Source organism: Mirounga angustirostris, unplaced genomic scaffold (assembly GCF_029215605.1).
Source record: "Mirounga angustirostris isolate CCGP_5_RB_7025 unplaced genomic scaffold, mMirAng1.0.hap1 SCAF_5, whole genome shotgun sequence".
Taxonomy (NCBI): Eukaryota; Metazoa; Chordata; class Mammalia; order Carnivora; family Phocidae; genus Mirounga; species Mirounga angustirostris.
This window is the reverse complement of record NW_026991713.1, coordinates 142,539,078-142,552,119: the sequence shown is the minus strand read 5'-3', so window position 1 is coordinate 142,552,119 and position 13,042 is coordinate 142,539,078. Positions and strand designations below refer to the sequence as shown.

Here is a 13,042-nt window from a genome sequence, read left to right as displayed (position 1 = left end):
AACACATTCTTTTATTAAATAATGATATTATTTTGCCCTTAACTTTGCCTTTGAAATAAGTTGGTCACGCTTGACAATACTAATTACAATTTTAGATAATAAAATCAGAGGAAGGTCAGAGACTGTTTTCTCTTTAGTTTCCATTTATTACTACTAAAAATGGAGGTTGTTCTGGGGCTGATTATTCCTGTTTGTTTTTTAAGATAAAGCTGCTACATAAGGCTGGCATTTGGTATTTGGGGGATCCACTAGACTGAGACTATTTTGTCTTTAAGGATTATTTTGACATTGTGAAGAATCCCATGGACCTTTCCACCATCAAACGGAAGCTGGATACAGGGCAGTACCAAGAACCCTGGCAGTATGTGGATGATGTCTGGCTTATGTTCAACAATGCCTGGCTCTATAATCGTAAGACGTCCCGGGTCTATAAGTTCTGCAGTAAACTTGCAGAGGTCTTTGAGCAAGAAATTGACCCTGTTATGCAGTCCCTTGGATATTGCTGTGGACGCAAGGTACAGTTTAAACTTTTTCTGGAAAGTGAACTTCCCTGGTTAATCGAGCCAGAGAGGGTATTATGATGACATGAAAGACTCAACATTTTGGCCACACCTGTGTGCTGGGAAGGACCCAGATGGGGTCTGGTCTTTGGTAAAAACAGTTGATTGCCTGAAGCCATGTAATGGATGATCAAAGCTAGAGGTGCTTACTGGAGAAGACCTTGGGTTACGCCTTTCTGGCTGCCCTTGCATCCATTTATCCATCTATAATAAATGTCTCCCGGCAACTGATTCCATCACATTGAATCCCAAAACGTCTCTAAATAGCTGTGAAAATTGTTACAAAACTATCCCGTGTGCTAACAAAAATATTTTACTAGCTGAATCTAACTCTCCATAATGAACTAGAATATGATGTGACAGTAACTAGGATATATTTTTAGTATTTTCTCCTTTGTTTTTGCAGTATGAGTTCTCCCCACAGACTTTGTGCTGCTACGGAAAGCAGCTGTGTACAATTCCCCGTGACGCTGCCTACTACAGCTATCAGAATAGGTAAGCCCGAGCCCATGTCCCGAGTTACGGGATGAAAGGAAGGTCTTAGGGCAAGGCGTGTTCAGCTGATGGTAGCCTGGGTACATTATTTCTCTTCTGAAGTTCTAATGAAACGGGCCACAGTTTTAGTGCTGCTCACTCAGATAGGCCCTCGGTCTCTTAATTTTAAAGCATCCTTTACAGTATAAAAATTTAAGCTCAATACTGCTCATTGCACTACTTGAATCAGGAGCATTCATTCTTAAGCTGTGGTCTTTCCAAAATGTAACCACATAAGAAAGAGTCTACAGGTGAGAGTAAGTCTAATAAAGGGAGCTTTACCTTTTTTGAAGATCTTAGTAAAGTGGATACATTGTATTTTACTATTTCGCATGTATTTGCCTAGATAACTTGGCCTGGACAGTCTGATGGAAAGACTTGATTTAGTGATAATTTATCTAAAAAAGTACTAAAAGCTTTAGACTTAAAGATTTTTTTTTTTTTTTTTTAACTAATAGCACAACACAGAGTGTTCTTGTTGAGTTCCACGTGAACTCTCCTGTCACAGAATGGCCGTTTCAGGGTTTTGTGAGTGGGAGGCGTCCTCGAGAAATCTTTGCCATTCTCTTGAAACGTGAAGATGGCTGAATCTCCTTTCTTAAGCAGAAGAGAATGAAAATAATATTTTTTGTTGCTCATTTGCCATACAGATATGACTTCCACAGTTTTGGGGGCATGAAAATTAAAGTTAGTTGTATCTGTTGCTCCAAGTGGCCCCACATAGCCATAGCGTGAGGGTGTCGTGCCCGGAGGCACAGGTGGTAAATCTCGGTCACATTCAGTTGCTTTGCCTGCATGTTAGGAACAGGTGGTGAAATGTATGTGACCAAGATGCCACTTTGTGCCTCTTCCTCCTCTTTAGGTTCAAGTATTAAGCATCAACATTAGGGTTTGATGTTTTGATTACTTGATCTTGTCTGCTTATAGTGATTACCTATGTTCTCATATTTCGAGGAAGATCAGGAAAGGGCTTTTTGTTATTCAGAGATATGTCCACAGGCCTGAATAATTTGGAATTTTGAAATATTTATCTTCTAGTTGGGCTTTTAAAGTACTTGAACTTTTTAAAAAAATCTAATCATATTTACAATAATTAGTAACTCCCATCAGAATCCTGCTTAAAAAGAGAGAGAGAGAAAGAACTGTTGACCTAAAAATGTCTCAAGGTGCGATTTCTAAGCCCTTCCCGGCCCCCTCGTCCTGGCACGGTGGCAGCATGAGATGCCGGTGCTTGTTCTGGGGGAACAGGAGTGTGGCCTGTGCCCCTGTCCTAAAAATACATTCACGCCTGGACTTAGTTCCTGTCCTGACTTCCCTTTTATCAGTAGGAGCGTTTGAAATAATACCACAGTCCTTCGTGATAGAGTCACTCCTGTAGTGACACGTGCTGTTCTGGGCATTCTGGCCCCGCCAGTGAGTTTTAGCCCCGTGGCGTTCAGCACATCCCATAACGTACCAAGTTTAACACCTTCCCTGACAACCTCGTTTGTCACTTTCCATCAAATAATGATCAGGAATTCCCTTCGGAAACTTTTATGTGCCAAGCAAAATAAAGTTATGAAACTTCAAGAGAACAGATTTTAGTTAACTATTCCCTGAAAAATGTCCCTGCTACTGGATGCCCAGCGTGGTTTGGATCTAGAGGGATGAACAGACAGCAGGTTGTTTGCCACCATTTCTAAAGTTTGGGGCCTTTTCACTGTCCCCGGGTCCGTTGAGACCCTGCCTTTGCTGATTTGCACAAATTTTGGCCATTTTTAAATGGAGAGCAATTAATTTAAATAGAGTTGATAGGATCAGGTTACACTGCTACTCTCCCGACAGGAGGTTATGCGTGGAGTGAAAACACGGGGTGGTTTTGAAAGCTCTGAAATATCCAGTTTTAGTTTTGTGTAGAATTTTATCTTTACTCAGCAAAAGTAATAATGTTTTTCTTAAGAGTAGAGAAATAAAGGAGTTCTGTTCTGTTAGTGATACATTTTTAAAGTGTAGGCATACTGCTCCTGAGCTGAATCTCACAAGGTGTGCTTCCTAGAATACCGTACTTGGAGAGAGTAACATATTGTCATGCTAAGAAAGCAGTGGCCTAATTACGGTCAGCATCCTGACTGCTGACACTTTTCTTCGCATCTTTGGCTACTTAGCAACACCGGTGTTCTCTTGAGTAACTGTTTTGGCACTTATGGTCCTAAACTGTTTGGGCATTTCGAACAATAGAAAGTCCTACAGACCATTTAAACAAGTGAAATTAATATTTAAACTAATATATGAGTACATTTTCACTTGTTTCCATGCTTTGAAAATTTGAAAGTAACTCATGTTGAGAAAATGGCTATATTGGATTTTCCAGATACTATCTTTAGATGTCCCAGTTATTTGTATATACTGATATGGTACTTAAAACAATCTGCATTTGAAAATTTACTCCATACATTACCCTTATGGATAAACTATGCAGTTACATTGTGCTAACTTTAGGTACCCAGATGCACATCATCATCGGATTATGTGAAGTATTTCTCCGTTGCAATTCCATATTCATGAAATTGCTTCCTTCACACAAGGCTAATGTCAGCAAGGCTCTTAAGATTGAAAAGTGACTTTCTGAACCATTCTGTATTTTTAGGGTGAAAAAGTTTGGACTAGGTAATAATGTGGGGGCAGCCTGGCATTCCCATCTGTCCCCCACTGATTGCCAAGGTGGTTTCAGCAGACTTGACCAGTGGGTGGCTGTGCCCCTTCTCCAAACGGGTCACCACCTCTCAGGAGGGCACACTGAACGGCGGCCTGGGCCTTCCCCTCCCATTCTCAAACCCCAGCAGGTTCGATTCTCCAATGTCTCCGATGTCTCCACTTGCTCTGGGACAGGCACTAGAGCGTGTTAACTCTCTCTGTGCCTCCCACTTTCTGACGCTGAGGTTCTTTGCAGGTGAGAGCTAGTTGCACAAAGTGTAGGCTTCTGCCACTGCAGGGCCTGCTCTTGAGCCATCAGTGTTGTGTTCTGGGCCGGTTTCCGCCGCGAGAAAATGGTGGGCTTAAGATTCTTGTTTCCTCGATGTTCCTGGGCTTGATACCCTGCTTGAATAAAAACTAAGAGTTTGTCCAGGATCTTAAAGCCATTTTGCCTCATGTGTAATTATCGTGGTGATTTCGTTTCCAGAGGAGTTCAGCTTTTTGCTCACCCACAGCGGCTATACGTTTGGTCGTAAAATGAATTGGAACAGTCAAGTCCAAGTTTTATTTTCAAAAGGGAAACACTTGCTGTTGAGGGGGATATCTTTTTTGCATATTGCCCTGGTCACCTCTGAATTGGTTTATGGTTTCTGTACTTTAATTCTTTCGTGCCAGTGATGATCACGCCCTCCTGCACATGGAAATTCTTTTTACCACATGATTTCAAGGCTCCATACGAATATTTATGAAATAGTGATAGCCAGTTGACTCAGGAGAAGAACATATAGATATTTTTAAACAGCAATGTTTGTTCCTGGTCCAAGTTTTTAATCTTGGCAGAATTCATTGATTGAATCATTCTAAATAAACCGGTCCCAGAAGAAACTTTCATTAATCCAGTTGCTACCCACAGTGTATCTGTCATGTTCCTCCTCAACAATTTAAAAGATCGGATCATTTTGAGATGGGTGCATGCTCTAAAGTTTCGTGCTTTTAATTGACTCTGTGTGTTTAGTCAGAGAAGTACACAGACAAAATGCTCAGTGTGTTTAATTCAGACTAGAATTAGAACTTGAGGGGGACTGACCTGAGCAGTAACGGAGACAGACGGCCGTCCAGGGGCCTGAGCCTCCGTCCTTTGCAGCCGTGTGTGCGCGTGCGTGAGTGAGCCTGCAAGCTGCCGCGTCGCCTGCGCGTGTCCGTGTGGCGTGGCGCTCCAAGTCTCGTCACAGTGTCTTTAACACTAATCCTCGTGGCATCTTGTAGACGTAGTTTGAGCACTAAAACCGCATTTGTGCTGCTGCCACTACCTTCGACTCCTCCTTTCCGCTTGTATCATTCACCTCCCTTCAGCTTGTTTATTTTGACAGTACTCCTGTGTGCCCATCTTGTTTTATGCAGCATTAGCCTGCATTTTTGTTGATTTCTCATGCGTGTCCTTTCCAAACATTTAATAGTTTTTAATTGTTCTTATTTGATACTTCGAGCCCAGGCTCCATATTATCTTTCAAGAAATTGGGGTGATGGATAATTTCTCAAATGCAGATTGTGCTTTAAAGATCAGCTCTCTAAATTTGCTTAACTTGGATTGTCACCAAGTCAGCAGTTAATAACTGAGGATCTCAGATTGGTGAACGATTGGTCCCATTACCAAAAAGTTTAAACCAAAGCTTAGAATTGAATTTTAAAAGTCTTTAAGATTGTTCATGGATTTACATATATTGTATTGTTTATACAATATATCTCAGCTTTTTTTCTTTGTACGTACGTACTGATAAATGGCTGGAAAGTCTTTGACCCTGACTGCATTTCTGTTAAATGTTTGTCTAGAATATGGATTTGGTTTCATTTGTATTATAACCCAATTAACTAAGTGATTAACATGAGGAAAAATAACAGGAAAAAATTAAAACGAGTTCTGCGTGCTCAACATTTTTAGTACCTTTAAAGATCTGGCTTACTACCGGAAATAAAATCTGTGAATTGCTGTCAAGCATAAATTTGCCATTTTGAAAAATAATTGCTTTTTTAAGGCCTTTGTTAGACTATTTCGTTCAAAAGTGAATTTTTTTCCATCGCAAACCCTGGAGTTATATTTGATTTTCTCTAAGTAATAACAAAAGTCAAACTCCTAAATTGAGGCCCCTTGCAATTCTAGTATTAACAACTCCTTGAAAACGTTTGCATCTCGGAGCTGGCCTGAGCCCAGCCGTTGTTAGCGATGATGGCCTGTGATGTGTGCAGTGAGACCGAATGCTAATCAAGCTTTGCCTTGGCTTTCTGCTCTGTGTTGTCTCGGTGTTTGCGTCTTACCTCTATGTCTGTGCTATCTGTTCCCTTCCCTGTTCTCTAATCCTGCCCTTCCCCACCTGCCCCTGTTCCTTTCATTGTCCTCACTGACCCATCAATCAACCAACAACGCCCCCCCTTCGTCGTGGTGATCTGCCCTGCTCTGATTGGTGGCTTCGTTGCTTGGGTGGCTGTGTGTTATGATGGACCAGTTCACCCAAGTATGGCCTTCTTGCTGACAGGTATCATTTCTGTGAGAAGTGTTTCACAGAGATCCAGGGGGAGAATGTTACCCTGGGTGACGACCCTTCACAGCCCCAGACGTAAGTACTATCCTGTCGTTTTTCTCGGGGTTGACTCTTGTTTTTTGCCTCTTGCCCATGATTAAAAGGGAAGCACCTCTGCCATGCTGCTGCATTTTTTCATACTCAACTACGCCCACGTTCATACTTAGAAATGCAGCTCTTTAGCTGAACACCAGGGCCACCTCCATGTTCTCCCCTCCTTTGAAGACCGTGATGCTGTAGCCCCCACTGCAGCTCTCTGGTCTCTCTCGACCTTGCTCTGTCTCTTCTTTTAAAATACTTACCTTTTCCTAGTGGTGGTCCTCCTCCGTTTGGGGAAATTGTAAATTTTCAGTTACACCTCAGAAACCAGTTCACCCTTTTGACAGACCTGGCAGTAACGAGAAATGAATCTTGCGTACATACCCCATCTTCAGCATTCATTCCATCTTCCACTGAAACCTCTGTCCTAGAACGCAGACTGTGAGACCCCAGAGAGGAAACATGTCTCCTTCCTTGCTGGAGCGGTGGCTCTTGCTCATGTGCTCTGGCGTGCACAGGCATGAGTTGGTTCATTCATTCCTTCACTGAATTCGCCTTTGAGTGGTCACATAATCAGAATGTGGCCAGAAAGAGCAAATCCACTCATTTTGGAGCTGAATGGTCAACTCCTTTATATGCTTGAGATACCAAAAACCTGCCAGCCACCGCGTCTACCCAGGATTGCCAGCATTTTGTGGTTCTCTCTTTTCTCCTGACTCTGCCGTGATTCCTGCCCTGCTGGGAAGTCTGCTCGCGGGACTGTCCCTACAGGCAGGAGGGCTTCCCACCAGAGCAGCTTCCAGCAGTCTAGGACACGGACTGCACTTCACGTTTACTATTTCCAAACACAGAACGAACCGTAGCCACTCATGAGACACATAAACCGAAATGCTTGAAATTCTACCTAATTTATTTTTATGTCCCTTGTAATCTTAATTCTTTGGTCCGATTATGTGATTGATAATTGGATTATACAGTTCCATGAATCAGAAATAATTCATATATACACTGATCATAACAAAAAGACAGTATAGAAACCAGGTCTTCGGTCCTTTAAGAATAAATAAAATATCCCCTAGTAGATGCTGATCTTGTGTCATCTAATTCTATTGTAATTAGAAGAATTGAATATGCCAATTATCCATCAGATCCAGGAGCCATTCACCATACAGATTTGATTGAAATATAGGTTTGGATCTCAGAGTAAGTGCTGGTGGTAGTTGGGAGGAAATATCCCAAGGCAGATAGAGAAAAACAGATGGTAGTGCTTTCTGTGGAGATAAATTTTATATGTTCATGCCATCATTACATCTACTTGAGATTTTGGCTGACCATTATTTACTTTTTATTTGAAAAAATAGTTACAAAATAATATCCCACAGACCCTGTAATTTAGACTCAGCAGATAAATTCTGTTAATTAACGTTTCTCTTTTTTCTTTTCTTTTCTTTTTTTTTTTTTTTAAACAAGGACAATTTCAAAGGATCAGTTTGAAAAGAAGAAAAATGATACCTTAGATCCTGAACCGTGAGTAGATAGCGATTTCTTTCTGACTTTTGGATTTTAGTTTCCGATCAGGAAGATCCCTCCTCGTGACTGGCCTGCAGGAGAAGACACTGTTGGAACATTGGAAATATGTTGCCCTGGGTGGGATTTTTTTGTATGAAGTTATTTCAGATACGGATTCTTTTTTAAAACTCTGACAAAACATGTACGTCCCTGTAGCATGCTCTCCGGTTAACTGAATTTCAACAGTGATAAGATTAGATGGATGTTCTCGTTCTGTCAGAACTTCTCTGATAAGCTGGTCATAAGGCATAAGCTGTGGTGGTAGTTAAGGGCGTGGCTGAATAAATAGGTTTTGATGTCCACGCATGTTGGCAACTAAGAGTCCCAAGTGAGGTGACAGGGCCCAGGTGAGGCAGCATGGGGGCTGCTACGGAAGTGAGCGGAGCGGTGTACCCCTGCTCTCTGGTGCTTACGTGAATAAAGCCCGGCATTTACCAGTCAGCTTGACACTTCCCACCTTTGTAGCTGACTCCGGGCAGATGCTTCCTGCTCCTAGGCTTAAGAGCAAGTGTTTCTGACACTGGAAGCATTGTTCTCTGTTATTTGAGGCAGTTTGGGCATGTGCAGTCACCAGTGCAAGCCCTGGTCTTGAAAATGTGTAGTCATGTCAGAAATACTGGCCTGTAAAATCCGCCTCTATCATAGCAGTTTTTGAAAGTAAAGTTGCATTTCTGGTTGTCAAGGAGATCGGGAGAAGCAAGGGATAGGCATTTGTACAGAGAAATGGAGGAAGTCCGCTTTCTCATAGAAAGTATCGATGTGACTTGATCTTGGAGTTATGAGTTCGAGCCCCACGTTGGGCATACAGCTTAACCTTAGAAGAAAAAATAAAGTAAAATGTGGCTGAATCAGTCGGCAGAAGCATTAACGCCACAAATGCTGCCCATGATGCAGAGGATGAGGTGCGCATGCGGTACACAGGCTCCTACAGATGACCCCCTTGCATGCTTCCATGTGCGTTAGAGCACTCTCTCTGTCTTCCAGTTTTGTTGATTGCAAGGAGTGCGGCCGGAAGATGCATCAGATTTGTGTTCTGCACTATGACATCATCTGGCCTTCAGGGTGAGTAGTTTCCTGGTGATTTCCTATGATCCTGGGGAGGGGAAAGCCTCTCTGCCGGGACTGGAGAGGGGGGCATGCTGCTGGGCATTGGCTATTGCCTGTCAGCGAGGGCCAGCAAGGGGTGGGGGGTGGGGAGGTGGCAGCCGGTTCTCAGTTTATTTACATCGTAAGTATTTGCCTGCTTTAGGGATTGTAGACTCAAAGCAGCCTGCCTCTTCACTTGCGAATAGTGATGCCAACGAAGCACTTCCCAGCTGCATGTCGCTGGTTTGGCAGCATAGACTATTTCATACACTCCGATCACACCCGTTCTTTTTTTGCAGCTTTGTGTGTGACAACTGTTTGAAGAAAACTGGCAGAACTCGGAAAGAGAACAAGTTCAGTGCTAAGAGTAAGTTGTGGGAGGGCTTCTGTCTCCCCGTCTGAGTGTGAGGCACTTGTCCCCCTTCCCGGTCTTCCTGCAGCTCCTCTCCGTGTGCGGCTTGGGGCTCCCTTGTCCGAGGCCCTGTACTGTGAGTTCGTTTTCCATACTTTGTACTTGTCCGGTCTTACCCCTCCATGGAAACACTGGACGTGCTCTTTACATGAAAACTAGCTTTATGGTCAGTTCATGTTTTAAATGAAAGTTTAGAAAGCTCAGATATAACGTTAAACTTTGTAAATTCTGAGAGAAAACTTGTCAGCAGATCCTTTTCAAGTGGCTCAGAAGTAAGACCTCCCTGCCCCCCAACACACACACGCACCCCACTTTGACACCCTGTCACGACCAGCATGCTCAGCCCTGGGTGCGTGTGGGGTGGTCACTGGTCCATTGGCTGGCGTGGCCCTCAGCCTGCTGGAGTCGGCCGCCACCGGCCGGGACTGGCAGAGCCCCGTCTGCATGAGGACTTGAGAGCGTTGCTGCTGCGTTTAGGGTGGCTCCTGGTGTCTCTGCACAGTAGAGAGCAGCCTGTTGCTACGCCAGGTAACTCTTCCTGGGCAGTCTTGACTCTTTCAGAGATCGCATTCTTTTCAAAAGTGTGCAATATGAGATTTTCGTCAACTTGGTTCTCGAGGGCTAGGGGCCACCTTCCGCAGCATGGCGTCCCTGAGCTGGCCTTTGCTGAGTTCACAGCGACCCTGAGTGAGAATGCCACCCGCGGTGGAGCCTTTACAGCTTGCTTGTCCAGCGCTCCCTGCAGCTGTCACCCTCCCCAGCAGGGCAGGGTGTCCCCAGCAGAAGCCAGGCCATCTGAGGATCAGGGAGTAGGAGCGAGATGGGATGGAGAGATCCCACACCAGGGGGAGAAGAAGAAGGAGAGCAAGCAAGCAGGAAGCCACTCTGTGGGCCTCCAAGTCATTGCTAATTCAGGGTTAGACTGTTGTTACCAAAATCCATAGTTACCCTATAACTTAAGCTCACTCTTGTGAAATCTTTTGAAATACGGATGAACTCACAAACCATTGTAATATTTCTCTTCAGATCAGGGTTTCTCAACCTGAGCCACCATTGACATTCAGGGCCAGGTAATTCTCTGTTTGGGGGGCTGTCCTACGCTTTGTAGGATATTTAAGAGTATCCTGGCTGCTACCCGCTAAGTGCCAGTAACACAAACCCCAGTCCCATGAGTGGTCACCTTCAGAAATGTCTCCGAACATTGGCAGATGTTCCCCAAGGAGAGCAGAGTTGCTCCCAGTGAGAACCCCTGCTTTAGAGGGTCCATTCAGGGTGAGATCACTAAAGCAGTCAGCAAGCTAGAAACACTTTCCTGGGCCAGAGCCTCGTGCCCAGAACACAGTTGCCAGGAGAGCTGGGCCCGGGTCAGAGAGCAGTTGCAGCTGGTAGTGGATGGGGGCAGAAGAACAACCCAAGAGCGGGTCTGCGATGAGAGCCTTTAGGGTTGAAGATGGACAACACTCACTGACAGAAAACCTTCGAAGTCTGGCCACCCGGCATCGTTTGGTGTGGACGTGTGGGCACAGCCTTTGCGAGGGTCTGTAGGCCCCAAAGGACGGGCTGCCTCATTTGCCTTGGTACCAGCCCCGTACCACTGACGAGTGGGTGAAGCATGGTCAACAACTGACTGTCCCCCACTCCCTCCACCCCTCCCTCCCTGACACCCTGCGCTGTACCCAGCCCGGCCGGATGGAGGGAGAAGGAGAACCACCAGAGGTGCTTCCGAGTCAGAGTCCCTGTGTTGGGTTGTGAGAAGCCTCCCTGGAAATGGTACAGCTCCGATGTCGGAGAGCAAAAGGCCAAAGGATTTGATCACTGGGGGAGGAAGGGGGACTGCAATCTAGTGTTCGTTTCTAGACTCCGCAATTGCACTTGTGCACGCATGTCCCACGACGTGTGTGTGTGTGTGTGTGTGTGTGTGTTTAGACGTGTGTAAGGACGGCCCCCACAGCGTGAGGAGGAGCCCTGGGACGTGAGAGCGAGGCAGAGCTGTGTGTGCTGGACACAAGGGGCGTGATGCTCCCCGAAATCATTCTGCGGGGACGCCTCTGCACGAGCCTCTCCTCTTTGCCACAGGAGCAGCTGCTCTCCTGGGGGCCCTCAGCACCTTCATAGTGCTCAGTTTGGTGCCTGCAACAAGATTGTCATATATGGTCTCATTTAAAGCCTTTTTTTTTTTTAGTACAGGTAATTCAGGTTATTTGAAGAAAAAAGTAAAGACCTAATTTTAAAGGTTTATTCTTCCGTATGCTATTTGAAAACCACAGTACGTAGGGTCCTGTGTTGAAAAGGGAAGGGGAGTAAGGGGAACCAGACTTGCTCAGCAGTGGCATGAGGGGGCCCGCGGGGGTGGGAACGGGAGGGTCTTCTCCAGAGGCTACTGGGGTAGATGTGCCGGCCCCCAGGCCCCTCTGCACCCGACTCTGTTTCTCGGGGAGGCTGTCGCAGCCACGGCGCTCAGCAGAGCTTCCATGGCTGCGTGGAGGGCATGCCTTCGTCCAGGTGTGAAATCCACTTTTCCCCTCAGTTTTATAGCTTTTCAAGTTTTAATTTTTCTATGGGGTTTTTATTTCATATTCATGTCGTGTTTTCTTTTTAAATCACTTGCATGCAGGTATAACTTAGATACCAAAAAAAGCTCCACCGTTGTTATATTAATTGTAGAAAAATGGAATTTAGAAAGTCTAAATTTTCTAGATACTTCTTGGTTTCAGTAAGGAATCTTAGGAAATCCCAAATAGCTTTTTAAAAACATTTCTCATCCACATAGTAAATATTTAAAAATCAGTAAATATAAAGAAGAAAATGTCTTTCAAATCCCATACCTGTATCTGTTAACCTTCTGCAGCTTTTCCTTCTAGTCTTTTCCCCTCCTGCAAAGAGTTTTTATTCTGTGACCAATGTTTTATCTGGGGGTAGCTTGCTGGAAAAGTCCTGTCATGGTGGCCACACCTGGGGCATCCCCAGGAGAGGGAAGGTGTGGAGGGGGTTCAGGGCTGAACTGGGTTCTGATGCTGTGTGAGCTCCTGCCTGGGATGAACTCGTAAGGCTGCATGCTGGACTCCTCTGAGCTGGGCGGGAAGGGGAGAGCAGCCCTGCCCTCCAGAAAAAGCAGTTTCTCCACTGTGGATTCTGGCTGCGGGCACAGCTCTGACACTGAGCAGCCACGTGGGGGCGCCCGGGGCCAGATCGCGGCCTCATCCGGGCCAGGGCAGGGGAGGCAAGAGGGGGCTGAGCATGGCATGGCCCCTGTGTCTGCTCCTTCCACTTTACCCCACAGTCTTCAGTCGGCCTTCATGGCTCTTCTGCCCTTGCAGCTAAAAAAAGGTGGAAATATGTGGGCAGTTAAATGACAGCACTTGTCAGTTTAAAGCACCTGAGATTCCAGAGTCCACCTTTCCCTTACATGCTTACCTTGTAGGACAGACTAGGTCCCTTCTGGATTTGGAAAACATCAATCCTTAGAAAATCAATCCGACTGCACTAGGGGCACCGGTGTGGCTCAGCGTCTGCCTTCAGCTCAGGTCATGATCCCAGGATTCTGGGATCGAGCCCCGCATCAGGCTCCTTGCTCAGTGGGGAGTCTGCTTCTC

General features: G+C 45.3%; 1 protein-coding gene across 8 annotated transcripts in view; it reads left to right on the top strand.

Moving 5' to 3' along the window:
• CREBBP (CREB binding protein) overlaps positions 1–13,042 on the top strand; it is a 124,109-nt gene that overhangs the window by 99,966 nt on the left and 11,101 nt on the right. For 6 of the 8 annotated variants that reach the window (XM_064592461.1, XM_064592460.1, XM_064592457.1 and 3 more), the window contains 6 exons: positions 276–515; positions 967–1,055; positions 6,269–6,379; positions 7,853–7,909; positions 8,936–9,013; positions 9,337–9,404. In XM_064592461.1, the coding sequence (XP_064448531.1) occupies positions 276–515; positions 967–1,055; positions 6,269–6,379; positions 7,853–7,909; positions 8,936–9,013; positions 9,337–9,404 (643 nt within the window). The remainder of the gene's footprint in view (positions 1–275; positions 516–966; positions 1,056–6,268; positions 6,380–7,852; positions 7,910–8,935; positions 9,014–9,336; positions 9,405–13,042) is intronic. The other 2 variants (XM_054506576.2, XM_045870400.3) reach the window with 1 other exon arrangement.